This window comes from Phalacrocorax aristotelis, chromosome 1, assembly GCF_949628215.1.
Source record: "Phalacrocorax aristotelis chromosome 1, bGulAri2.1, whole genome shotgun sequence".
NCBI classification, from domain to species: domain Eukaryota; kingdom Metazoa; phylum Chordata; class Aves; order Suliformes; family Phalacrocoracidae; genus Phalacrocorax; species Phalacrocorax aristotelis.
The window spans coordinates 65,339,474-65,367,029 of record NC_134276.1 but is presented as its reverse complement, the minus strand read 5'-3'; the positions used below and the strand labels follow the sequence as shown (position 1 = coordinate 65,367,029).

General features: G+C 39.6%; 1 protein-coding gene across 2 annotated transcripts in view; it reads left to right on the top strand.

Moving 5' to 3' along the window:
* Window positions 1-27,556, top strand: part of COL4A1 (collagen type IV alpha 1 chain) — a 130,856-nt gene that overhangs the window by 75,929 nt on the left and 27,371 nt on the right. For both annotated transcript variants that reach the window (XM_075090781.1, XM_075090788.1), the window contains exons 3-33: window positions 40-129; window positions 220-264; window positions 1,814-1,858; window positions 1,968-2,030; window positions 2,132-2,185; window positions 2,332-2,358; window positions 3,697-3,780; window positions 3,893-3,955; window positions 4,891-4,926; window positions 5,456-5,497; window positions 7,084-7,173; window positions 7,755-7,790; window positions 7,939-7,998; window positions 10,163-10,207; window positions 10,429-10,482; window positions 10,958-10,999; window positions 11,874-11,967; window positions 12,613-12,648; window positions 13,840-14,004; window positions 16,756-16,851; window positions 17,779-17,862; window positions 18,594-18,664; window positions 21,012-21,203; window positions 22,060-22,228; window positions 22,586-22,678; window positions 22,777-22,881; window positions 24,216-24,313; window positions 24,616-24,766; window positions 25,089-25,202; window positions 25,564-25,731; window positions 26,286-26,375. In XM_075090781.1, coding sequence (XP_074946882.1) covers window positions 40-129; window positions 220-264; window positions 1,814-1,858; window positions 1,968-2,030; window positions 2,132-2,185; window positions 2,332-2,358; window positions 3,697-3,780; window positions 3,893-3,955; window positions 4,891-4,926; window positions 5,456-5,497; window positions 7,084-7,173; window positions 7,755-7,790; window positions 7,939-7,998; window positions 10,163-10,207; window positions 10,429-10,482; window positions 10,958-10,999; window positions 11,874-11,967; window positions 12,613-12,648; window positions 13,840-14,004; window positions 16,756-16,851; window positions 17,779-17,862; window positions 18,594-18,664; window positions 21,012-21,203; window positions 22,060-22,228; window positions 22,586-22,678; window positions 22,777-22,881; window positions 24,216-24,313; window positions 24,616-24,766; window positions 25,089-25,202; window positions 25,564-25,731; window positions 26,286-26,375 — 2,602 coding nt within the window. The remainder of the gene's footprint in view (window positions 1-39; window positions 130-219; window positions 265-1,813; window positions 1,859-1,967; window positions 2,031-2,131; window positions 2,186-2,331; window positions 2,359-3,696; window positions 3,781-3,892; window positions 3,956-4,890; window positions 4,927-5,455; window positions 5,498-7,083; window positions 7,174-7,754; window positions 7,791-7,938; window positions 7,999-10,162; window positions 10,208-10,428; window positions 10,483-10,957; window positions 11,000-11,873; window positions 11,968-12,612; window positions 12,649-13,839; window positions 14,005-16,755; window positions 16,852-17,778; window positions 17,863-18,593; window positions 18,665-21,011; window positions 21,204-22,059; window positions 22,229-22,585; window positions 22,679-22,776; window positions 22,882-24,215; window positions 24,314-24,615; window positions 24,767-25,088; window positions 25,203-25,563; window positions 25,732-26,285; window positions 26,376-27,556) is intronic.

Sequence of the window (27,556 nt, the reverse complement as noted above, 5' to 3'; positions counted from 1 at the left end):
TCAGCCATTTAGTTGCTAATGAGTTTTCTTCTTCCACAGGGAGAAAGAGGCTTGCCTGGACTACAGGGTGTGATTGGGTTTCCTGGAATGCAAGGACCTGAAGGTCCTCCTGGGCCACCAGGGCTTAAGGTAAGAACGTAAGCTTTAATATTTAAAACGCAGAGATTTCCCTAAATTGTTGTCCCTAGGAATAACAAACCTATCTCTTTTCCTTTGCAGGGTGATACTGGAGAACCAGGACTGCCAGGAACAAAGGGAACGAGAGTGAGTTCTAACTTTTTTGCAATTCTGATGTCTGTGGGTTTATATGTCTTTAACTCTCCATGGCTGCCTTCAAGTGCAAGAAGGGGTTAGTCTCCTCTTTGAGTTCATCAGTGGCTGCACAATAATTGCAAAATTCTTGCTTTTGCCTTTGAAGTTCTTTCTGCATTGGGCAGTCGGTGCCTTTGTCCATTTGCATTTTCACCTGGTACCTACCACGGCATCAACAGCACTGCTTTTAGTATGCCTTTGAGATCTTTCTGACAACCGAGAGGTTTTTTTCCAGCTTAAATAAGAACCAGCCCTACTACCTCATACAAAATTCTCCTTTATGGTCGCCATCTAACCTCCTTGAAGCACTCCACCACAGAAGCTGACACACCCATGAGCACATAGATGTTAAAAACGTGCACAGGTTGTAGAGTGGAATTAAAGCGAGGGACAAAGATCTCTGACTTTGCTAGAAGAGGCTCTGAATATGCCTGTAACCTTCCTGTTGTCATTTCTGTTTAACGTGGCACATATATAACACTTATTTTAGCACATTAGCCAGGGCCATGTCTGTTAGGGTTTTGTGATGTGCCAAGCTAATTCTGAGCATTTTCACATTTCATAATGTAATGATGAAAGAGGATTTGAATGACTTGACCAGTAATGATGCATATATTTTCAGCTATACCCTCTTGTCCACAGATTTTCAAATGCCGTCTCAGTTTTGTTCTCAGTTACTGCAGCACATAGAACTAACTGAATCAACTGCAGTTTCTGAGCTGTTGCAGAGGGGGTATTCTCCTAGATCAAGAAATCCTTATTTCAGCCTATGATGTTCATGATGCCCTGGGGTATCCTGAGTGTTGATGTGAATTGGCATCTCCCAGCAAATCTGTTTGTGTGCTACAGTGCAAGTAGACTGTATTTCAGCAATTATAAAGTTTTGGAAGATACAAATATACTATCTGAGCACAGGATTCCATACATCTTTTCTGTTTCACAATACATGTATTAGGAAATACTACATGAATAAATAAGCTGATAGGATGAAAATGATGCGCCAAGTCAAACTCCTGATTCATTACACTGGAAAGCTGTTCAAGAAGAAAGAGTTGTCTCAACCCGGTAGGTTTTTTGATAGTAAGGATGAACTGATGTGGAGTAGGAAAGGTAGAGAAGCATCTTTTATAGTACGATAACATCCTCTTCTGCTATGAGGAGGTGCCTACAGTAAATTTAATTTTGGGAACGATGGTTGTGAGAAGACAGCACCTCTGCGTTCCTTTTTCCTGTGCTTAAAGCTCTGGTCTGGTTCCTGTTGAAGGAAATCCATATTGCTGCTTAAAAAGTTAAATAAATATAAAAAGTTGCTTTCAGTTATCAATTAGTAACGTGCCATGTCTGAGAGGTTTTGAGGATTAGAGCTATTTTGTCAGGGAAGTTTAAAAGAAGCTGTTAACTTGTTTTCTGATTGTCACCAGTGGAGGTGTGACTCGGGCTGCAGCTTGTCATTGCTGTTTTGTGGGTTTGTCATTTCAGTCTATGCTTCTGTCAATTGCAGGGCCCACCAGGAGCATCAGGCTTTCCAGGAAACCCAGGCCTTCCTGTACGTATGAAGTATATGTATTTTAACCAAGAACATAGAAGTTTTAATTGTGGCATCTGACCTGGATTGTTGCTAATATTGCTAATTTCTTTACTTTCTTTTCATGTAGGGCATTCCTGGACAAGATGGCCCTCCTGGTCCACCTGGCATTCCAGGATGCAATGGCACAAAGGTGACATTTATATATGTTTCTAACAGCATCTCTGTGTTGAAATAAAAACATCCCTCAAGCGTATGTTCCCTAAACAAAATCAATTTCTCTGTTCCCCTCAGGGTGAAAGAGGTCCAGTAGGTCCCCCAGGTTTACCAGGACTGACTGGGAGCATAGTAAGTAGATTCTTTTATGTTTGATTCATTTGTTTCAGTCCTGATTCTTGAAATGCAAATATAACTATATTAAATTATATGGAGTATAAGATGTAAAATATACAATACTGAGGAAAAATAACATCAAATATGTCCTTTTTCCATAGGGACCCCCAGGACCTCCTGGAATGAAGGTACACTTTACTCTTAACTGTGTTCATATCCTGCTTCTAACAATAAGAATTAGGGTGAACTCTACACCCTCTAAGACTAGCAGTTCTTACTTAAGGACTGAAAAATTGTGCTGACATGTTTCGCTTTGTACTCTGTTCTTCAGTCCCACTAAATAGAGACAGTGGGGTGACCTCCAGTTAATAACAATTGAACGTATGTGTTGCTCCATGCAGGTCTTAAAAATGTATTACGTGGATTACAACAGAAAAAAATAGTACGTCATTCATTATAAATAAATAGTATGGTGGCCACCCAATTTTGCATAAAGATTTAGGTAGATTTTATGGTTCAAACATTTGTTTCTATATTGACATTTCATTTATCTAAATAGTTTCAAATAGGTAATGTTTGCCAAAGAAGGTCATACAGCCCACAATATGAGAAGCATCCAACACATACTGAACAGTTTTTATAAAGAAAAAAATCTAACTAACTAGGTATCTGAGCATTTTTTGTGAGAGGGAGAATGAAATGTTGAATGTCAGCAGAGCGGTTTTGCCCTTTAAAATTAACAGATACCATTTGGAACTGTAAGCTAAATATAAATCTAAATGGAATCTCAGATTTGTAATGACACGACTACTTGGAGTTGTAAAATGCCTTTTTCTCTTTCTCTCGCATTGGAAGAACTGACTTACTCTATAAACACTGAAGTACTGGAATGTTTCTTCCCTAGGCACATATGCATAGGTACACAACTCCTGAAATAAAATGACTTACAATATTGCAACTTTGTACAAAAATGCAGGAAAAATGGGATCTTTTGCTCTCAAAAAAAGAGGTGTAAACAAGTGGATAATGATCAGAATAGTTTTCTAAAGTAAGACAAAGTGGATCCCATTTTTTAGTTAAAAGGATGCCATAAATGGCTTTTATGTCAAAATTAGGTATAAGACTGAAGATCTCAGCCTGGAAAAGAGTTTGTGAAGTTACCACTTCTGTCAGCAGCCTGGTCAGATGCTCCAGTTGTGAGGTGACACTGTAGTAGTAATAGATTTGGTGGGAAAATCTTTCTGACTACTCATTACAGTATAGGAAATTAGGGTATGAAGGAAGATTTGGTACTGGAATCTCTTCAGGTGGCTTTAAAAGACATTTGGCAATTAAGGTCTTAACTTGTAATATCTCTTGCTATGTTTCAGCTGAATTAAAAGAAGTAAGGTGACTTTTTTTAAGTCGGCTTTCCAAATGATTCGGAACTTTGCATATCTCCAACTTCCCTCACATCTCAACATTAGTGTTTTTGAATGTATTTGAATGGATGTTCAAGTATTCTTCTTCTTCTTTTCTTATTATAGGGAGATCCAGGTGACATGACTGGTCTTTTACCTTCTAGAATGCTAAAGGGTGATAAAGGCTTTCCTGGCCAACCCGGACTACCTGTAAGTCTAAATGATATTTGAATAGCAGTGAGCTTCAGTTAAAATTATATCAGTATCATGAAATTACCAAATAAATATCACTTTTTAATGATGCCATTTTAATTTTTCATAGGGTCCACCTGGAACTCCAGGGTTTCAGGGACCAATGGGGCCACAAGGGCCTCCAGGAGAACCAGTAAGTTTCCTTTCATGGTGATTTGCACTTTACTTACAGAGCTTTATTGTAGGAAAGTTCTACAAGGTGTGTATAGCCAGTGTTTGCTGGGGTTTGGGAAAGATAACGTATGGCTTCATGTTTAGCCTCCTGGACTCTACCATGGCAGGAATGACTAGGTAACATAAGTTTTCAGTAGCAGCTGCTATTGCAGTCCTCTTCTAGCAGGCTTGGAGGGTATGTTTTGTGTGGGAGAGGTTGTAATTGTTATTCCTCCCTTCTGCTATTCCCCCACTTAATTTATAGACAATAAACCACAAACATAGTAGTGAAATCTAAATGAAAATGTTTGCTGAGTGTGTTCTCATGGGCAGCCACAGTAAGTAGTGCTGTGGAAACCAGGATATCAACTGTCTGTTATTATGATAATTACCAAATGCTGAAGGCATTTCAGCTATCTGACATTTTGACAGGCCTAACAGATACCTAATATCTTCTTTTCCTGTACTGGATGCGGGTAACACTAGCAGGGATCAATTATATCCTTCCAGTAAAAATCCATCCAGTGTTTCCGGCTATTGAGCCATGTGAGATTTCTTACCCTTCTGAAGAAAACTGAAAGTGATACAAGGGAAAATGGTAGTACAGTTTAGACAGCATTTGCAGTAAAGTTATTTTACAGTGCAGTACCATAGACTTTTTTTGATTATCTCTTGTCTAGATGCACGTTAGGTCCAACACTCTTAACAGCAAAACAAGGTCTGATGAGATATCTTAAGTAGATTCTGTTTGTTTTTATTATTTATTTTAAGTTGTTAGTTATGCACAGTAGCAGAAAAAGACTTTACATCTTGGTTTAAAGGAAAGATTTGCATTTTTGCTATCTTTATAGGATAAGGCATTATTCCACCTAGTATACTATATATATATGTTTGCTAAAATGTACTGTCTTGTAGGGTCCCCCAGGGCCACCAGGACTCCCAGGCGAGAAGGTAAGATGTTTTATTATAAAGATTAAGTCCAGATCCCCGAAGATCTGCAAACTAATGGTCCTAAAGGAGTGGGTTTTTTTACACTTTGGGATCTATTTTTATGTCTTAATGGGCATCATAAAGAGAGATTTTAAACACTTTTGTTTAGGTTTTCTTCAAATTTGTTTAGATCTGTAATCTCACTTGATCAAATCAGTAGTAATTACAATATTCTGTCATTTTTTAAACTCGTCTAAAAATGTCAAAAATTTCACTAAGGTGTTGAAAAAAGAGCATACTGATAATAAAATCTGATAAATTTCATTCTGCCTATTTTTTCCACTAATTGGTGTGATGCAGGACTTAAAAAAACAGTGGAGGCGTTAGGTCATAATTACTTATTTGTTTCACACATGCATTTAAAAGACATATTCTGTCTTTTATATCATCTCTTAACTTTTGCTGTATACAAAATACCTTTATATGTCTGTATGTATGCATGTGCACTGCTGATAAAAATTAACTAAGTATGTGTAATTTATATTTTCAGGGCTACATGGGCTTGGGCTTTCAGGGTCCCAAAGGTGAAAAGGTAAGTCTCTTGGAAACGTTAGTAGAACAACTGGTAGAAATATTCTTGATACTTTGTTTTAAATAGATAAACTATTGGAAACAGTCAATGGAGAAAATCAGCACTGTAATTCTTGGAAGGCTTGAGTAAATCTGTAACTTACACCTAAATGAGCAAAAGTCATGAAGGGTTACAGTCTTTGTTCACGATGATGTTATACCTGACATTAATCTAGGTCATTATCCTGTTTTCCAGGTGTGACTAGTACTGACTAGTTTGCAGTAGGTGGATCTGGAAACATTTACTCTGTATATTAGGGCTCATCGTGAGATTTGTTTGAAAGCAATTTAGTACGGAGGGATGAAATTTAATGTGCTGTCCAGAATTATCAGAATTAATTGTGGTAGGACTCCTGAGGGCCTTAGTTTGGTTTGGTAGTGTATCCTTCTGAAGCAGATCTTTCAGTTGTCCCCTTTTACTGTGTTTTGACTGAACCGGGAGCAGTTTTCAGAGCACACAGACTAGTTTACTTTTGAATGAAACTAAGCCAAAAGAAGTGCTCCAGGATCCCATTTATTCTCTTAACCAGAACCAAATGAGGGGTAAAACATGTTAATTTTAATCTGTTAGCTCTCCTACTGAAAGGTCGAGGCTAAAGTGCCTTATGTTGCATTTTCTAGAGCCAAGAGATGCATGCAGTCATGGGTTATTTGGTAAAGTGGTCGTGTGTCTGAGCCCTTCTCCAGAAGCTTCTCATGAGTGTCACTGACAGGGGCCTTTTGGAATATAAGTAAATTATGTTACTTAGGTGGGGTTTTTATTTCCACCACCTTGTTTATATATTTTGAGCCACACTAGTCCTAATGGATAGAATTTTTTGCAACATGATGTGTTGTTGAAATTAAATGGTTATCATAAAATTTATTGAAAAATGTTGGTCATAGAAGTATGTAGAGATTTCCTGGACTTCTCAGGTTTGTCCTTAGCAAAAAATCAATTGTACTGCATGCATTACTGCTCAACAGAAATGTATCATGCCTTTTTGGAGGTGTTTTATTGTAAAAGAGAGTACTTTAGCATTATATAAGGAGATAAGGTTCTGATCCTGCTATGGACACATACATACTAAAAAAGTATGATCCACAGTTATCATCTTGAAATTGGTCTTTATGGACAGTTGTAAAGCTGATGGAACACTCTGAGCTTTGACTAACATTTTCCTTTAGGCGCCGACTTTCTTCACTTGACCTCTTTCCTTCTAATCTCCTTCCTCTTAAAGAAGGCACTAAAAAACTTTTGTACTATTACAATAATTAATCGGATATATTCCTGATACTCAGTATTAATCAATCTTCACCCTAATGGAAGATTCAGAGATCTTTCTTCAGGGCAGTCCTTGTCTGTCACCCAGTATACAGTTGTATCTCCTATAACTCTGTATGTAACCCTTTCTCTGACTGATCTTGCTGAAATAAGAATTTTAAAAAGCAATTAGCTATATTTTTTAAAATGAGTGGTAGTTCCCTTTAATGTTATTGGTCTTAGTAATGTTTTTTCTCAGTGTCAGTTCTTTTTTTCATGGACTATGCTGGATTTGGTGTTGACAGGGAGAACAAGGGGTAAGGGGCCCCCCAGGCCCGCCAGGCCCAGCACCACATATGAAGGAAAAAGGCAGTGAAGTCATAAAGGGAGAAAAGGTGAGACTTTAATCTTCATGTACTCTTCAAGAAAATATGATCAATAGGAATCAGCAAGCAAAAATAAAACAGGAAAAAGAATATATGAAGTCACCTACAGCCCATTTTTCAAAAAGATCTCCTTGTTTTACTTTCTGAATTAATTTTGTTTGTCTTTGTAAGTTACTCTAAAAATATATGATAAATGCATTAAATAATTGCATAGTAACACGTACAGCAGAGGACTTTGTGAGGCAGGAGGATTGATAAGCATAGTCCTGTAAACACCAAATATTCTAAAAGTTTTAATTAGTAGCTTATACTGGACTTTTCATATACAGAATCACATTCATGGAATCTGAGTGCTAATGATTTTTTCAATTATTGAATTAGGCGGTCTAAGCAATATATACCATTATAATAACCTAGCTTAATAAATTCACATTTTGTGTTTGTCTAACTGCTTATTGCACATCATAATACTAGGCATAGTTCTTGAAGTGGAGAATAGGGTTAAATATGCTTTTGCTGACGCGAAGAATGAAATGAATAATGATTAAGATTTTTCTTACTAATCTACATATTTTTTATCATTTCATTAGGGTGATCCAGGTGAAAAGGGTGAACAGGGAGCCCCAGTGAGTATTGTGTAGATTTGTTTTTCAATACTATAAAAGTTGTGAAGAATGTGATAATGACCCTGAATATCTTTATAGCTATTTCATAAAAGTAAATGTACTTCAGTATTTGACAATATTTTTAATCTGGTGTGCATTTATTTTCCAGGGATTTCCAGGTTCAGGTTTCAAAGGAGAAAAGGGTGAACCTGGGAAGCCTGGTCCACGTGTAAGTATGCTCAACTTTATCAATGCTATAATTACAGTCATTGTATTGTTTCCATAAGCTACTTAAACCTAGTAACCATTAGTGAAACAGCAAATGTTTTTTTTCAGAACAAGCAAGTTTTGCTGTAGGACAGGTGTACAAGTCAAGGTAGTAATAACATACAGTAATATTAATATGTAACATGCTTTCAGATAACTAGGCACCTAACAGTAGCTCGCAGTGCTGAAGGCAAAGGCAAGATCATTGATCCCAGCTGAAGCAAAATTAAGTCATTCCAGAACAGAAGGAAAAGCAAAGCAAAACAAATCCCTCTGTAGGAATGGCTTCAGCTAAATGGAACTTGTTGAATTTGTTTCAAATACTCTTATGTGCAATCTACAAAATAAGTGCGCTTAGCTTAAAGGTGCTGTCTCTTACAAAGAAGACGAATGGAGCAAAAAATTTAGATGACTGAGATACATTCGCTTGCTCATTTCTAGCCTGACTGCAGATGCTTGAGGCCATAAGGTCTGTTACATTTGCCTAGCCTGACCTATATTACAGTCTCATCCATACAACTTCTGCGTGAGTCATGCTATATCTTTCAAAGCTGAGCTGGTAGCAAAACCATATGTTTTCTACATGCAAATGTATCTAAAGAACTGTTTCTCAAATTGTGGGTCTTCATAAACTGTTACAAAAAGACCCAGCACATTTATAGGCATTGAATTTTACTTCAGTCTGAAAAAGATAAAATATCCCTCTCTACTATACTTCAAGGTCAAATGTTCTGTCATCCTTTCAGTAAAGATATGCGATGGGATTATCTTTGCTATCATGTATGTATTTGTACTCTTACAGTAAATGAGGTCTTGAAAGCTGGAAAAATGGAGAAATGTTGGCCTAGAACTTGTTGAGGAAATTGGAGCGTCTTTGAATTGTTCAAAACATAGCTTTCAGTTTCTGCTGAGTTCCCTGAACAAAGTTTCTAATATATTTTGTATATAACTGTTGCTGTTCAAGGAAATCATAGCTACTTTTGAAATTAAGATAAGGCTTGAAAGATAAACAGATGTTAAGATCTGATATTCTAGTTTCCTGGAATGAAAGCGTATGATTAATTCCAATCACAATATACATTTGAAGACTCTCCTGACTTTACAGATCATATTTTTAATTAATCATTAAAAATTACTTGTAATGCTTCTTTATAAGATACCATAGCTGCACACTTTGATGGTGGTGGCCTGTTCACATTTGTTGTATCATTTTCATCCTTCAATTGCATTGTCTTAGATGGAATTTTTTGACCTAAACTGATAGGATTATATTTTAGACTGAATTGCATGCACTGTTACTTATGTATTAAGTATATGTATTTTCTTGGTTTTATGGGACATATTCATATTGCTTATGATGCGCATCTAAGCACTGTGACACCAACTAAAAGCCAGCCTCCGGTGATTAGGCTACAAGCCTAGGTGCCAGTCCCTCCATAGTCCATTAGAAGGGGAAGGGAATGCTAAAAAGTAGGTTAGTACATCCAAGTCATTTATTATGTACCTGTTGATTACCTCAAGGGAATCTAATCCTCTCTGTAGGGTAACACAGTGGTCTAACAGTGAATCATTTTGCTCTGGAGGAGGGAGTCTTGGATTCTAGGTTATCATCTGCCTTGTGATTTGAAATAGCTTTCAGTTTAGAGGAAATGGCTTTTACCACTACATTACCACATGATCAGGTACGGGGCCACTCTCCAAGCCTTCTGCTGAAACTGAGCCACTGAATGTCTGTGAATAAAGGTTTTGTGAGGCTGGAGAGTGTATATATAGAAAGGGATTGCTATAAAGGGAGAAGTTTCTGGGTGTGGTTCCAGTTTCCTGTGCTGTTGATATATTTTGTCTTGAAGCCTCCTTGACTGAGAAAACCGTATGTTATTCCTGGATCTGGGAACAGATTTGCAGGATTTTGTTTAATTCCACAGCTTGTAGGATGTTGAGCAACATAAGCAGTAGGCAGTCACAATTTGTCTGCTTTGTACCTTCTGCGCTGTTAGATGCGTTCGCACACTTCAGTTAATGCATTACAGTAGTGATTGTTTTGTTCTAGTGTTTCATCCACCGTATTTAGAGATTACATATATGTGGCTGTCTCTTTAAGCAGAGTGGAACTTGATGTTTTACAGGGAAAGCCTGGAAAAGATGGTGAACCAGGACCAAAAGGAGAAACTGTATGTATTTTACTGAATTTCCGTACTGTTTCTTACATTCAAAACAAAGAACTGTCTGTATATTATAAACGGTTGAAATTTTCTAGCCTTCTGAATTGTTTACTTGAAGTTGTTGCATTTGGTCAATTAGTGACTGCTTTGAAAATTTAAAACTTCGATGCTGCCAGAGCTAAGATGCAACTATATTTGTCTTTTCTGGTTTTGTTGTCCTCTACACGCAGGGTTTGCCTGGTGGGTTTGGGATTCCAGGACGACCCGGGGAGCCTGGTACAAAGGTGTGTAGTAGCGGCCTTTGCTTCTCATCACACAGAATGAGGGGTTAAGAGCTTGTATGGCATGTTCATAGATGTACATTAAAACATAAATGTACATAAAGCAATATTAAATGAATGTTACTAAGTTGTAAAGTCATCAGTCAGAGACTAGAGGAGGTTAAAATTAAGGTAGCTTAGATATCCCTGGTTTAGATCTCTTATATGAATTGATTAATGCAGGCTTTATTTCCCAAGCGCTTTGCGCAGCCAGCAAATCTACAAATTTACTTTCCTAAAAATCCCAGTTTCTCTTTACATAGTGTAAAGCAGTACAGGCCCACAAACTTACTACTTACTGCTTATTATAATGGTCCAGGTACTTATCATTTGGAAGTTGTATGAATCTGTATCAAAGTGTTGTTTTCCTAAGGAAATCCTATTTTGTGGGGAAGAAAATCTGAGGTGGATTTAAAATGTAAATTCTATTTTGATTTAGGGTGACAAAGGTGAACGAGGTTTTCCAGGACCTCCAGGAAGAGTAAGTAAAATAAATTCTTGTTTTGTCTTAAAATTAAATGAAAATATAAATTTTGTGAAAGTCAATGTGCTCAAACAATGATGAAAAAAAGAGACTGCATGTTCTGATCTCATTCTGATCAGTCATGTCCTCATTTTTTCTTAATGGAAACAAAAGTTGCATGCAGTTCTTTTAAGTATGCTTGAAATTGGGGAAAGCAGTCTCGAAGAATATGAATTTCAAATGTTTTAGACTATGAGAATGATAGGCATTGTTAATTAACACAAAGTATCCAAAAGAGAGTTCAAAAGAGTAAGTCTGTCAGCTTTATAGTCTATAACTTTAAACACTTCAAATAAAAAATGACATTAGTCAGCAACAAATAGATCTTCGTTGGTGCGGCTTCCCCAACATGGGGGAAAATTCCCAACATCTGCTAATTTGATTTGAAAAATGGTGGATACTTCCTGAATATTTTACTGCAAATATTAGTATCCTATATGTCAAGCTCAGAACAATGTTAGCAGAAATTGCCAGAACATTATATTTTAAACTTAAAGGTAATACAAACCTAATGGGTCAGTGCTTAGCCCTGCTGAGGTTTCTTGGCATCATTCGTGTTCAGAAAGGTGCTATCAAGCTATCCACTTAATCCTACTACTGACGGATTTTGGTAGAATAGGAAATATTTATTTTGTCTGGTAATTCCTCAGCAGCTACAACCCTCTCACAGCAGTTGTTACACATCACTGAAATTGCAAGTATAATCAAAACTGCTCAAAATTTGTTTTCACAAAACAAAATAGCCTCTGTACCATCAGGTCAGGATTGGGGGAGAGAAATGAGGGCACAGTTGTAATATTTCTAGTGTCCTAGTCTTTGTCCTGTGATTCAGGTTATAGATCCTGGACCAGTAGATGGCTTTGGTGAAAAAGGAGAGCCTGGAGTTTCGGGTTTGCCTGGACTGAAAGGTCAAAAAGGTGAAAAAGGTATGTATTTTTGTCTTGTCTTTTTAATTGAGTTATGATTTTAGTTTTCTTATTAAAGGAAACTAAAATTGCATTCTCTGTGAGCTCAGGAGCTCTATATGACAGTGAAATGTTATAGTTGTTTATTTAATTGCTTTCAGGTTATTGCATTTTGTTGTAGTTTGTAGGGCACTTCTCATCATAAATAAGGCTGCCTTTCAGTTATAGACTGGAAAAGGATAAACCGGGATCTTTTTTTATGGCAGTGAAATAATCCAGTGAAATTATTTAAGAAAGATGGAAATCAACACAAGCATAAAGAGGATAATAATCTTGAGACTCCTTCAAAAAAGTCAGTATCTAAATTTTAATCTTAAAATTGGCTTGTATAATTTAGAAAATTCTTCAGTAAACAAGAAAATCAAGCATTCCCTTTCCCATTTTCCCCATTACAGACCTTACCCTACTGACGAAAGATCAGCACACAGCAGGGCCTTTTTCATAAATGTACTGTTTGCAGATACCTATATTATTATTATGTATATTAATATATAATAATATTACTTAACCTTTGATTCAGGGCATACTTAAATAATACATGCTAAAAGTTCACTGATATTGGTATAGCTGACTTCATTGCCTAATTGAAAACCATTCTTTCTAAAGGTTTACCTGGTATACAAGGAATCCCAGGACCTCCAGGTATGAATTCATGACTACTGATTTTGTTCACATTTTCCCTGTGTTCTTCTTGGGCAAAGAGTCCTGAGAGATGTTCTCCTTAGCTGCTGCCAGCTATTGCCTGACTTGCAGAACACCCAGGCAGTGGCCTCTCCAGGGGTCTAATCGTCCCCCTAGACGCTTCCTGTAGACTGCTTTTCTCGTGTCTCTGATGTGATCCAGCCTTGCTCTTTGTGTAGAGCCCTGATAACTTTCTGCTTAAATTGAAGAAGTAGTATGCGCAGGTCATCAGAGATAGCCCGGAGAGTATGGCTCCGTTGGGCAAAAAGAGTTGTAAAATGTGAATACGTGCATCGGTATGTGCATATAAGCCTATGTATGGATACTTATAAATAGATAATTTGGTTTGCTGTCACTTGAGCTCTTATATGTTTCCACAAATATAATAAAATAAGGTTTGTAGGGAAAAATAATAACATTTATTAGATCAAAGTCATTCCTGAAGGCTTCCTGCTTTTTTTTTGACTATGTCACTTGATCTAATAAAAGTTATTTCTTTTGCTTGCAAATGTTGCCTTTTTCGTAGTCTTAACATCTTCACATCCATGACAATGCTGCCATTATGTATATATGTACGTTACATGTGTTTGAACTAAACCGCAATATTTGCTTTTTAAAAATTAAGCAAATCATCTGTGGAAAACTGACTCTAGCAGATCCTGCAGTGATACTACTATTATCTCCTTTGCTCGCATTTTCTATCTTGACAGTGAGCTAAATATGAAATTAAGTGAGCCAGGGTCAGATAGTTTCCAGGCAATTTTTTGACAGTTTAGGGAGGAGATACTATATACTGCAGGCTGTAATAGTCCCTAAAGAATTCTGTGTGACAAGACAAGAAAAATAGTAGCTAAGTGTAATAGCTAAATTAACTCCTGTGTTGTCACTTTTTCCTACCCAGCAACAGTTGATTAAGTCTCAGAAAGGCAGTTAGTACAGAATAAGAGTGTTTTTCTAGGGACCTAACCAAAATGAGTTATTCTGAGCTGAATGTGTATATGACCTCGATTTTGTATAAATCACCAATACTAAAAATACAGTTCCTTTTTATTTTGCACTAGCATTTTTCTGTTTCTCTCTGAAACCTAATGGAAGCTAATGTGTTGATAATGTTACTGTGTTTCTGCTTCTAACTTTTTTTCATGTCCAAAGGTCGACCACTTCCAGACAGGGTAGGATCACCTGGTGTCCCTGGAGAAAGAGGAGAAAAAGGTGAAAAGGGTTCTCCAGGATTCCCTTTACCTGGACCCCCTGGAAGAGATGGTTTCCCAGGTCCCCCGGGGTTGCCTGGCCCACCAGGTCCTCCAGGCAAAACAGGTAGGTAAAGGACTTGGTTGCTTTTCACAATGAAGACTTAATAATGCACATTGCATGCATATAGAAAGGAGTCAAGATTATGAAATCTATAACTAGAATAAATCTACATCGTGGAAGAAACATATCTGAGTTGTTAACAGACCAAGTAAAAGCTGTTCCATGATGCAGGGAGCCACTTGTTTCCATACTGGGACAAGGGTTCTTTGCTAAATGTTTTTAAAACTTCTTCAAAAGTACATTGTGGACTGTTACAATATAACCAAATAATTAACCTGAATACTTATTGGTTTCCTCTGTGTCCTAATATGCCAATTTAGAGATATTTATAGATTTTCAATTTAAAAAATAGCAGATACTAATAGTGTTGGCATAGAAGATAGCTGTTCAGTATCACAATTTACAAGTCTGCAGTACCAATCTATGTAACAGGTCTAAGAACTGCTGACTGAGGTACTAGTCTGCTACAAGGTTTTTTTGTAAAATGAAGCTATCTTACAGGAGAACGAGGTCAACACTTGCTTTATAGAGGATAATGAAAAGCTAGTAATGATGTGACAAATACATAATAATATTACTAGTAACGATAACAAAACTTTACAGCTATGTATAATTAGGTTCTTATAAAGCATTTTTAAAGAGAAAAATGTTTGGTTGTGCTTGGCACTGAAGCAATGAAAAAGTACGTATGAAAGTGGTCCATGCTTAATAGCTCCTTACAACTGCTGTTTTAACTCTTTTATTGAAGGAAAACTTTTGCTATAGGGGATACTGATACTGTGAGTTAAATTGTCATTTCAATGCAAAGAATGATAACCCTATTACAGTAGTTTAGGTAGTCTAAAACTGTTGAAAGGAACATTATTCTCTATTGAATTCCTAAACCAAAATGCTTGGTTCAAAAACAACTGAAGGTGCCTAGTTGTTGCTGTGTTTGCCAATGAGCAGTACAAAATCCAGCATCTAGAATATGGAATTAAATAGCTAAATCTTACCCTACCCTAAAAATAAGAGCAATTCCTGCATATTTCTGTCACTGCTTAATTCTGCTCCTTCTCCAGATATTTTAGCATTCTTCAAGTGGATAATGGGAAACAATTTGTTTTCATTTAACTGTTGCTTGCCAAACTCCACATTAACATTTTGACTACTGACTTTGACCAAAATGATGTCATATTGTATTGGGTCAGAACCTGTGCCATATCATCAGACAGAACAAGCGCAATTTCTATTCTCATATCAAGCCTGCTAAATAATAAATAGAGACCAGAATAAATAAATGGAGACCAGTGACAAGGGTGTCCCTCGGGTCCATACTGGGACCTGCGCTGTTTAACATTTTCATTGGTGACATAGACAGCAGGATCGTGCCTGCCCTCAGCAAGGTTGCAGAGGGCAAGCTGAGCAGTGCAGTTGACACACCAGAAGGACAGGATGTCATCCAAAGAGACCTGGACAAGAGGAGAGGTGGGCCTGTAAGAACCTCATGGGGTTCAACAAGGCCAAGTGCAAGGTCCTGCACCTGGCTTGGGGCAACCCCTGATACCAATACAGGCTGGGGGATGGAGGGATTGAGAGTAGCCCTGCGGAGAAGGACTTGAGGGTACTGCTGGATGAAAAGCTGGACATAGCTGGACATAGGCCAACAATACGCAGCTGCAGCCCAGAAAGCCAACAGTATCCTGGGCTGCATCAAAAGCAGTGTGGCCAGCAGGTTGAGGGAGGTGATTCTGCCCCTCTACTCCACTCTGCTGAGACCCCACCTGGAGTGCTGCGTCCTGCTCTGGGGCCCCCAACACAAGAAGGACATGGAGCTGTTGGAGCGGGTCCAGAGGAGGGCCACAAAAATGATCCGAGGGCTGGAGCACCTCTCCTGCGAGGACAGGCTGAGGTGGGGTTGTTCAGCCTGGAGAAGAGAAGGCTGTGGGGAGACCTTATTGCGGCCTTTCAGTACTTAAAGGGGGACTATAGGAAGGATGGAGACAATCTCTTTAGCAAGGCCTGTTGTGACAGGACAAGGGGTAATGGTTTTAAACTAAAGGAGGGTAGATTTAGACTGGATATAAGGAAGAAATTTTTTACAGTGAAGGTGGTGAGGTACTGGAATGGGTTGCCCAGAGAGGTGGTGGATGCCCTATCCCTAGAAGGGATTCAGGGTCAGCCTGGACGGGGCTCTGAGCAACCTGATCTAGCTGAAGCTGTCCCTGCTTACTGCAGGGGGTTGGACTAGATGACCTCTAAAGGTCCTTTCCAACCCAAACCATTCTGTTTTGGTTCCTAACATATGAAGTTTCTTCTTTTCAGGAAGCTTGATCAGTGTGAAGAAGTGAAATACATGTTAACAAGCTGCTCTTGACCTAGAAAGTTTCCTAAAACATTGAAAACAAAAGTCAGGGTACAAAAAACTCTACTTAATGAATTTCTTCAGAATGTCGATATTGTCCGTTCTCTTCAGGGTCAAACCAGATGTTTTTCACCCACAGCACTTAGCCAAAACTTACCATTAAAATAGATTTTATGTGAAAGTTGTTTGTAACCTTACCATGGCAGAGCCTGGGATTTCTTAAGTAGTACATACAGAATCAGAATATAGAATCCCAGTTAAATTTTCAAAGTAAAACAAATAGAAAAATAAAATGCTGTCCTGACTTATCACTATTCATAGATACATTCATCTGGGACATTCATAAATGCAGCCCTGTAATGGAAACTTGAACTGGTCAAACAATATTCTTTATTGGGTTTCCATTGCAGATGGAGTTGAACAATGCCAGCAGGGAGAACCTGGTGCACCTGGTATTCCTGGACCTCCAGGAAGAGATGGATTTCCAGGAGAGATGGGAGAGAAAGGTAATGTTGTTTAAAGTGATTCCTTTCTAATACTATGCTCTGTACACTGGAGCTTGGGTATGTAAAGAGGCTGAGATCCAGAGAAGTGTATTTACAATTAAACAAATAGTTCATGGACATGAAGAGGTTTCCTGAGTCTCTGGTGAGTAAAAGAAGGATATTGTGTATTGAGTTGTGTGAAACAAACTTCACTTACATTTTACTTGGCTTACACATTGCTGGACAGTGATAAAGGATGGCGCAGGGCTGAAAGAGGAGCTGGGAAGAAAGAAAGGGTTGAGTATAGCCCCATTAAGTGTAAATCGAACTGTTCATGGCAATTTAAGATGCGAATTCTGAGATGAAGAATTAGAGAGGAGCAGATGAGTTGGGAATGGAAATGGTTTATGAATCGTTGCCACAAGTATAATTGAAGCTAAAATTGTAATGCCTATAAATAGAATTGTCAACCATGTGTTTTAGCAGCATTGACTAAATGGACATATAAAAAAATGAGCATTTACACCATGGTTGATCCTTCCTAATTTCATTCTGCTCATTGCTTTTCTAAAACTGCAAAATTGCAGTGACTGTAGAGGTTGTCCTTTTTCTGCTTTAATCTTTCTATTTCTTCTATACCTGGTATATATTTCTTTTCTTCTTTTTGATCCTCTTCAGCCTGGTCCTTTTTAACTATCTGTAAAGTACTATCCCTAGGATAAGACCTAAGTTGATTTTCATGCCATTCCTTTAAAAATTTTAAAGAATTTTTAATATCATTTTGGTGGTAAATTATCTTTGAAGCCTGTAGTTAGAAGTAGCACATTTATTTTTATTCTTTCCACATGAAGTATATTAAATTGACTTTTGGCTCCGAATCCACCTGCCTGCAGTTGTCTTAAATCTTTTCATTGTTATCCTTTAGTTTTGTTGGTGGTTTTTTTTCAGGTGACAAAGGTGAATCCTGTGCCTTATGTGATAAAGTAGGACCTCCTGGACTTCCGGGACCACAGGGGCCACCAGGTCCAGCAGGTAAAAACTCATTAACTACCTGCGAATTAACTATGTAGGCTAAAATCTAAAAATGTAGTATGTATGATAAAATTAATTACTTTTTGTCCCACTAATCAAATTGTTTGTGAAACTAATGAAAGGAGGATGAAATATTCCTATTTTTTGCCTGATTCCAAATTTCCAGTGCAATCAACAATAATTACCAAGGAAGCGAAAATCAGCTACAGTGGAGGGTCTTTGCAAACTGTCCCAAATATTTTCAGAGAAGATTGTGAAAGTGAAAAATAATGTGGGAAACTTTTGCCCTATATGCCCAGGTTTGGCAGTGGCCTATACATATGTTCCCAATCCTAGCATTAAATTCTGTGGCCAAAAAGAAAAACTCTTTTTCTGCTACCATATAAGAGAAGCGCCACATGCAAACAGTGATATTATACCTAATGTTTGTTCTAGTGGCTGTTAAGAAAAATGAATATGGTTTAGGTAGTTTCCGGACTGCGGTGGTTACTTGATAAGTGTAAATAGTAAGGTGAATTCATTCCTAAGTCAAATGAATCATCAGCTTCTGAATTTATGAATGTAGACCCATATAGCACATGAGCACATGAAGTTCACTGACTTCAGTAGCATTATGTTGATATAGCTGGGGATGGGATGAGACACTTTGAGAAGGATCACAAAGAATTCACATATGAGCTATTCGTAAAAGCATGTAATAAATAGAATGGTATTTTTGTCTCTCTGATAAGGTTTTCCAGGACAATCAGGTTTCAAGGGTGAAAGAGGCTTACCTGGACTTGTTGGCCTTCCGGGGGTACCTGTAAGTAACGCCTTGCCAAATGTTATGTGTCCTATGAGGCATGTGATCAAAAAATACGTGTTCATCAGTGTGGTTGTGTAATAATTCTGTGTAAAAACAGACCAGCACAGTGATATGATAAAATTAAGGAACTATGCCTAGCAAAATTAACTAGGAAGCAGCATGGTTGAGCTTCAGAAATGGGTTATATTTCTGTGTTTGCCTGTCATACAAACTCAGCAGGACATGTGACCTTCTGGCTGAGCAAGCTAAGCAATGGAGTCGGGTAAAAAGTAGGATTTCACAGGAAACAGATGCAGGTCTGCCCTGACCTTCTCATGAATTGTTCCAATAAATCTTTGCTGTTGTGTACATGTATATTGAGAGAGAGACAGTGCCATCTAGCGTAGTGTAAGCAATCTAATATTAGCTTGCAATAAACTCTGGCAGTTTGTCTGAATTTTGGGAAGTGTATGCAATATATTCCATAAAACATAATTAGTTAGCAGGAAAGGTAAGTCGTTTTGAAGAAATAAAGGAAGGCTGTGAAAGTAGATAGTATCCTGATAATATGATCACTTGTAAGTTATGTTGTTGCAGCACAGCACAACTCTCAGTGAGTAAGGCTGGATATCGGAAGCAGAACAGCCACAAGCATGGCTTGTCTAAATGTCTAAAATGTAACACAGATTACTCCTAGATGAGCACTGTACTAGCACAACTACATCTGATCTTGTCAGAGTTCACTTGAGTGTCCCCACATACGCTGTGGTATGCTGTCAAGACCTACCTTAGCATACATGTTCCTGTAGTATAACATGGATTTTGACACCATTCCTAATGTAAGTAGACTGAGATTGTCAGAGTCTTCCCAGACTTTTTTTCCCCAAGCTGTTGTCTCTTCCAGCTGATCACTTTTGGCAGCATAACTTCTCAGTGACATTCATGTGCACTAGCTTTAGCACACACTGGAGTTACACAAGCTCCCCATATCACCAGTGGTGAGAGAGAAGCACCTTCAGAAGTTAAACCAGCTCACCTGTATGAATTCCTTACTCAAGGAATCTATTTCTCTTCCTTGAGTATAAATAAAGCCTAGATGAATTCAGCCAATGAAAGTTAGCTAGGATGGAGTCCGTTCTCTATTTCCACCGTGATAAATAACATGCTATTACTGTGACTGAACTTGCCATAATATCAGTGGGATCCATGAAAAAAAAAAAAGTGGAGAAAAATAAAAGACATCCTAATGTATTTAAGCCTTTTTTTTTGTGTCTGGCATTTGTTCTCAGCACATGTTTTGCCACACCTCTGTATTTTCTTATTATTGCCTCTTAAGGTCTGTTCATGACTTTCATCAGACAAAGACTGGCTGCTGTTCTGAATGTTTTTAAGCTTGTTTTGCTCCACAAAGTTCAGCCAGGTGGTGATCCAGCATATAGTTTAGCTTGGGAAAACTACATAGAGGCCACCTTTGCAAGCTCACATTGCTTAGAGCTGTGTCAGAGCATCAGAGTCTGATCCAGGACCCACCAAAGCTAGTGGAAAGATTACCTTTGACTGTGTTCTGGTTCAGGTTTAAGTGGAGAGCGCACATCAGCCATAAGCAGTGGACATTCCACGTGAAGTTTGTGCTTTACTACCCTAGTGAGTAGCTCTGATTCACCTGAAATTAGAGAGTCTGTTCCTGTGACAGAAGTTCATGTAAGTCCTAGAAAATATGCAGGGAAAAGCTGGAATTCTGAAAATCCCATAGGTATATTATTAGGTGGATAATTCTTTCCAGGAGACCGTACAAAACTCTTTTCTGAGCATGTGTGTAGTATTCTGATAGTACCAACTGACTGTGATAGTTAATTGTACAAAATCAATGAACATTAGCAATGAAGGGAAATGTGTACTTACATCAGCTAAATGTCATAAATAAACTATCCAAGGAAAAGCTTTCAGCCTTCAGTTAGCCTTAGCTCTTGTGCAAATAACATTTGAGTTTTGTATAAGACAATTAGTTTAATTTCATAGACAATCTATATATTTGATTGATATTATAGTTGATTTAAAAGGTTTTGAAAGAAAGAAGATCATGGGTGGGGCTTGTATAAGCAGTTTAAACCTGTAGGTTTGCCTGAGTTTGTCTTTGCATACTGGAAGTGTGTTATTTTCCTTGGTCAAGAGAAGAAAAATTTGCATTAATTTCTTATTCATACTGCTGTGTTCTGGAAAACATTCTCATTTGACCTCCTCAATTGAAAACTTAATGGTTTACTTGATTTGGGTCTACTCTTTAATTTCTGAAGGTTTGTTTTCTTTAGTATCAGTTGAAGGGTTGGTAAGGCAGCTGATAACATCTGAATTTATGAAATTTCAGGGGCCGCCTGGCACTCCAGGACTTATGGGCAGACCTGGGGCAAAAGGAGAGCCAGGAGATTTTTCTTATGATATTATCCTGAAAGGTGAAAAGGGAGATCCTGGTTTCCCAGGACAACCAGGTACTCCTGGAAGAGAAGGAAGACCAGGAAAAGATGGATTCCCAGGTCCCCCGGGTCCGAAAGGAGCCTCGGTATGTGTGTTTTTTTATGTTTACATACTGTCCTATACATTCTGTCTTTCAGATCAGAATTCACATGCTTTTATGCCCTATACATGCTTTATGTTTATCAGCCTCATTCCTGGTTCCACATCTTGTCCTTACCTTGAGTAGTTCATTCTTCCTCAGAGGAAGGCTTCAGTTTCCCTGGAACTAGTGAGGAAGACAGTCCTTCAACAACAGACTATTTCAGAGTTAGATTTTGACCCTTTCTTTTTACATGTCATGCAAATAAGTGATCTGACTCAGATGTATTCAGCATGGCTTGTTACTTTCAGGACTATAGAGCAAGGTTACTTCCCCCACAAAGTTGTGGATGTGGACAATAGTTTGTTCCTTTCTCCCCTTCTCAGAGCTTGATAGTGAAAACTAGTGTGGATGATTTAGCTGATATCTGGAGATGATTGAAGGAATGCAGTTATCCAAGTAGAGATTACTAAGAAAAGATTTAACTCTGTTTTAGCATACTTCTCTTGTGGAAACTGATCAGTTTCCACACTAACAGAGCGAAGTCTTGCACTGATAGAGGGTTCAGCTGATATGGATGTGGAGCTGAATGTGGAGCTCACATCTGCTCCCAGATCTCCCAGTGGGAACACAGCCTATGTGGTCCAGTTAGCTGCATTGTGCACTAGGTGTGATTTCCGTGGGCTATTCCATGTGGAACCCAGTTCTATTTCCAATGAAATCCATGATAAATAATCCACTTTCCTTCAGCATTACAGATACCTGTGCTAAATCCAATTTACAAAATATTCAAAGAGAGAGGATGATGTGTTCTGTCTTGCCTATCAGGCAAGAAGTACATTTATACTTTCAAAAACATTAGGGTACAGCTGGCCTGAAAGGAGAACGTGGTCCCCCTGGCCAACCTGGATTCCCTGGAGTACGTGGTGAAAGAGGTTTTCCTGGTCCTCCTGGGACAGGCACTGCAGGGTCACCTGGTGACAAAGGAGACAGAGGCTTTGCTGGAACCCCAGGTTTACCAGGCCTTCCAGGTAAGGCTATAGTATGATTTAAAAAAAAGCAAAATTAAAAAAAAATGTGCCCGTTAAGTGGTACAACTTAGATGATCACTGGAATATAAGATTGAAATAAAAAAAACTTTATAATTTAGATCAATATTTGCTTTCAGCAATACAATTGCAAATCTTTGAGAGCAGTTTGTTAGGCCAAACAAGGTGGTTTAGGTTAATCCTAAACTGAGTTCATTCTAGTTTGCTATGAATCTTTTACAAAAAAACTTCATAACGAGTCAGTTGTAATGGCATGGATGGACTAATATTGCTGGCTAGGTGGAACTCCCTTGTTTAATTTCATTGGTTCTTGTACTTAATACATCTTTACATTCACAGGAGCAAAGGGTGAAGCAGGCCGAACTGTACCTCTCCCTGGACCTCCTGGGGCGGATGGCCTTCCTGGGCCACCTGGTTTCCCTGGACCCCAAGGTACAGTAGCCTGTTGATCTTTGTCTGATGTTCACAATGGCTCTGTTCCCCAGAAGCTAGCCTTTGTGTTAACATTTGTCTTGTTTTCACTTGCAAAGGTGACAAGGGGAATCCTGGGCTTCCAGGTAGACCCGGCCCGCCAGGAGAAAAAGGTGCTGTTGGGAAGCCAGGTATAGGGTTCCCTGGACCACCAGGACCCAAAGGTAAGATAAAGTTATCCATCTAACAGAGCTGGTGTAACTGAAGTGTGGATGTAGGCCTAAAATATCATCCAGCCATGGCTGCATGAGATTTGGGAGGTACAGCTGAAGAACCTCCCTTGCTAAAGTCCACAAGCACCACAATAAGCTTACTTTCAATGCATACTTGCTTTGTGCAGTGATGTGGTACAGATATAGACAGTGTCAAAGCTACTGCCAGAATAGAAAGTGATATAGTGCAATGTCTTACATTGAGGCAACTAAGGTTGCTGAGAGATGAGATGACCTTTCTGAGAGATGAAGCACTGTGTATGGTTGGTCAAAAGAACGTGCTGACATAACTATAACATTTTTGGGCCAGAGCTTGCAGCTCTGCTGTGTCCTAGGCAGCTGAGAGTGGTTTGGTTAGAATACCAGCTTGCTCTGCGTAAGTTTAGCCTTCCCCACATGGCTGTTGTCAGGATATGTTCATAGTTTAGAGGGTATCTAAATGTTCATATTCTAGTTTTGGATTTTTGGAAGATGTATTTCATAGTGCTGCTACTCATTTAGAACCAGATCACTGAGCTTTCAGCAGCCACCTTGGGATGGGAAGAGGCCTGCTGACAGCCAGAAAGGAATGACATATCACATACATTTCTTTCAAGGACCCTTCCTTGAATTCAGCTCTGCACAATGACTTCCCTGGGGCTTAGCCTAAAAGCTGGATTTCCCACTCCCTGAGACCTTTGCCTGGGAGAGTAGCTTCATCTCAGTTTACTGAGTGTATGCTGGTTTTGAGTGAGTGCTATCTTTAAGTGATTTGCCGAATGTTGTATGTATTCCTTCCTGTATGCCCAAGGAGCAGTGCATGGGCCAGTTGTGGCATAGAAACCTTCTGTGTGTAACCCGCAACAGGACAGGTAGGACATGTCACACAATATATACTGAACAAAAGGTGTTGATTCACAGATGGATTTTGTTGTGCATCCCTCAGTCTGATGCCCACACATTAAGTTGCCTTTTCTGAAGAAGACTTTGGGAATCCAGTTTTGCAGACAGGATGTTTCTCAATGACATGAACCCACAAAGCCGCTTATTTAAGAGGAGACACTCAGCATTTATTTCTTCAGGTGGTTGCTTCTCATCAGAAGCCAAATGCTGCATGAAGCTCAGCATTTGAATCTCTGTTGAGACATTTGGGTGCTGGCATCCCTAAAAGTTTCACATAAAAGACTACAAAGAACTTTTTAAACACGTCCCTGTAAGGATGTGAATCGTTCACTTAGATGCTTGAAGAAACAGAAGACACGTACAGGTAGAGACAGTAATGATGTGAGTTTTGTTTTGTTTTATAGGTTTCCAAGGTCAGCCTGGCTCACCTGGTCTGCCAGGGACTCCGGGAACCCCTGGCCTAGATGGTTTGCCAGGTGTACCTGGTTTACAAGGTCAAAAAGTAGGTGTCAACTGCTGGTACTGTTATCTGTGACTGCCCATGTTAACAGGAATGTGTGCAAAGATCCTGCTCTTTAAAAAAAAAGATAAAAGTTGGCCAAACTGTCCTTCATCTTATGTTTCGCACTATGCACACAAAGGAACAGAGTAGATGGATGAATGCTTTGCATTAACGCTAAAAGGCTTGCACTCTTCCCTGAAGTCATGTGTAGCACTCTGCCTCTGAGTGATTTAAATAGAGTCAGTGAATGAATTCTTGGTTTCGATGTGCTGATTCCCAATCTATTGTGTTTCTTTGGCTAGGGTGAACCTGGTGTAGGTCTCCCTGGCCCTAAGGGGTTGCCAGGCCTCCCAGGCTCAGCTGGCATCCCTGGAGAAAAGGGAAATCCAGGACTGCCTGGCTTACGTGGCGAGCCAGGCTTTCCAGGCTTACCTGGACAGCAAGGACTCAGAGGTAACGTCGCCGGAAAAATACAGCTCTGTATTTATATTTCTTTTTTAAAGTCAGTCCCCCATAGATGCAGCAAAAAGTCTATTCACCTACCGACATCTCAGGGTATTGCCCTTTTTCCTTCCCCTCATCTTCTACCAATCACTGGTAGGAAATGAAAGCATCAAAGAGCAGCCCTTCCTCCAAGCCCAGGCAGGAGGTCTTAGAGGCTGAAATGAGGTCTTGTCAGCCAAGTGCTTCCGAAGCACCTTGTCTAGCATCTTCAGCAGACAAGATTTCAAATAACGTTGGAGGACACTTGGTCAGCATCTCTGTTTCCCCACAGGTGACCCTGGCCTCCCAGGACTGCAAGGCTCGCAGGGCCCTCCGGGCACGCCGGGGCCAGGCATGCCAGGATCGCCGGGACCCCCTGGGCAGCCAGGACCCCAGGGACCACCAGGTGAGAGGAAAATACTTCCATGATGGTGCTTAGAAGTGTTGCTCATGAACTGCTTTGTGGTGTGGGGCCAGTGGAGTGCACGGGGGGGCATGTCGGTGGGCCTTCTCCGTCTGGTCCGAAACACACGGCAAGGCCTCCTGAGAAAACACCTGCCATTTTGTTTGGTCTCCTCAGGTCATTGGTGGGTAATATGTACAGTATCAAAGCCTCACTTAGAAAATGAGGGCTGTTTCTGCTGTCTGGCTTTGAGTCTTCATGCCATGTTATTTATGATCCGCAGGTGGACATTATCAGGTACTCTTGTTAACAGCGTTCCCCATGCTCTGTTAAGGACTAATCCTGTACCTTCTGTTTTTCCTAGGATTTCCTGGAATAAAAGGAGAAAGGGGCTTCCCTGGTATCCCAGGTCTAGATATGCCAGGGCCAAAAGGAGATAAAGGTAGCCAGGGCCAGCCCGGAGTACCAGGGTCTGTGGGGTTACCCGGTCTGCCAGGTCCGCAGGGCGCTGTTGGACTGAAAGGAGCGTCAGGTAAACACCTTTCCCCTTGGAAACCAATACCTTTGACTACTGTTTTATTAAGCTGTGGTAGCATGCCCTTTCACTCAGTTAGGAATTGATCCATCAAAGAGCGCAAGTTTGGGAAAACACACAGTCTGATGTCAGTAAAGCAGCCCCGTGCACGTGTAACTGAACTGCTACTCAAATCCTTTGGTGCATCAAATCCACCAACTTGTGGGAACTAGCCTTTAGCCTGTATAATGAAAGGGGATTATTCTGCAGTTTCAGTGACAGAATGTGGTTTTGAGAGTGGCTTTGTCAATGACAGCATTGTTTACTGTAATAGGAAGTTTTAAAAATCTGTCAAAAACCCATCACAAACTGTGTTTTATTCTGGTTTTCATAACGCTGTTTTTACTGTTGGTTTTTTCTGTCAGGCTGTTTTAGATTAATCATCTTCTTTGTCCCATTTTTCCTTAAGTAGTGTAATTCCTAATATGATAGGCAGTAAATAATTCAGTTTCTTGTATTCCTTTACACTGCTTGATTTGTTTCTGTTATTCACTCTTTCACTTTGGTTTCAGGAGCCAAAGGAGAAATGGGAGTTATGGGAACTCCTGGATTGCCAGGAACTCCTGGACCAGTTGGAGATCGAGGGTTGCCTGGTGAAAAAGGTAAGAGACAGATTTTCTCAAAATTAAAATTGTAAAATCCACCTTTTTCCCGGAGGAAGATAAATCTGGAAGTAACCAAATGTAAGGTGTATGCTTGGCCTAAGGAATGTTCTGTGTCAAGTAACCTCCCTGTAAATTAGAAATAGTAAAATTTAGAAAGCCATATCCTAGGAGCAGTCATGTATTTGGGCACCAAGCCAAGATTTTGGATACATTCTTCAACAATGTAAGGGTTTGCTAGGTGCGAGGATGCTATCGATATTACTCCAAGAAAAATACTGTGTTTGAAATTATAAAAAGCCAGCAGGAAGGTCTTAATTTTATCCTTGAAATAATGCCCTACATTACTGCCAAACTCCTATCCCTATTGTTTTGAGAGTCTAAAATTAATGTCTGTGAAATGGGAAAAATATGTCAACTTTTGACAGAGCTATTGTGAAGTCCTGATATAAAAAAACCTTCATATGAATCACAGAATCACAGGTTGGAAGGGACCTCAGGGATCATCTAGTCCAACCTTTCTAGGAAGAGCACAGTCTAGACAAGATGGCCCAGCACCCTGTCCAGGCGACTCTTGAAAGTGTCCAAACGTGGCCAAGGCAACCCCTTCCCTGGGGAGATTATTCCAATGGTGACTGTCCTCACTGTGAAAAATTTGCCCTTCGTGTCCAATCGGAATCTCCCCAAGAGCAACTTGTCTCCATTCCCACTTGTCCTTCCATGGGACTCCTTGTAAAAAGGGAGTCTCCATCTTCTTTGTAGCTACCCCTTAAGTACTGGTACATGGGGATGAGATCCCCTCTAAGCCTCCTTTTCTCAAGGCTGAACAAGCCCAGCTCTCCCAGCCTATCCCCGTATGGCAGGCTTCCCCGTCCTCTGATCATCTTGGTGGCCCTTCTCTGGACCCCTTCCGGCCTGGCCACATCCTTTTTGTATAGCAGAGACCAGAACTGTACCCAGTACTCCAGGTGTGGCCTGACAAGTGCTGAGTAGAGTGGGATAATGACTTCTTTCTCTCTGCTGGCGATGCCCTTTTTGATGCAACCCAGCATCCTGTTGGCCTTCTTGGCCGCAGCAGCACGCTGTTCGCTCATGTTGAGCTTCCCGTCCACCAGGACCCCCAGATCCCTTTCCACAGAGCTGCTTTCCAGTCAGGTGGATCCCAGTCTGTGCTGCACTCC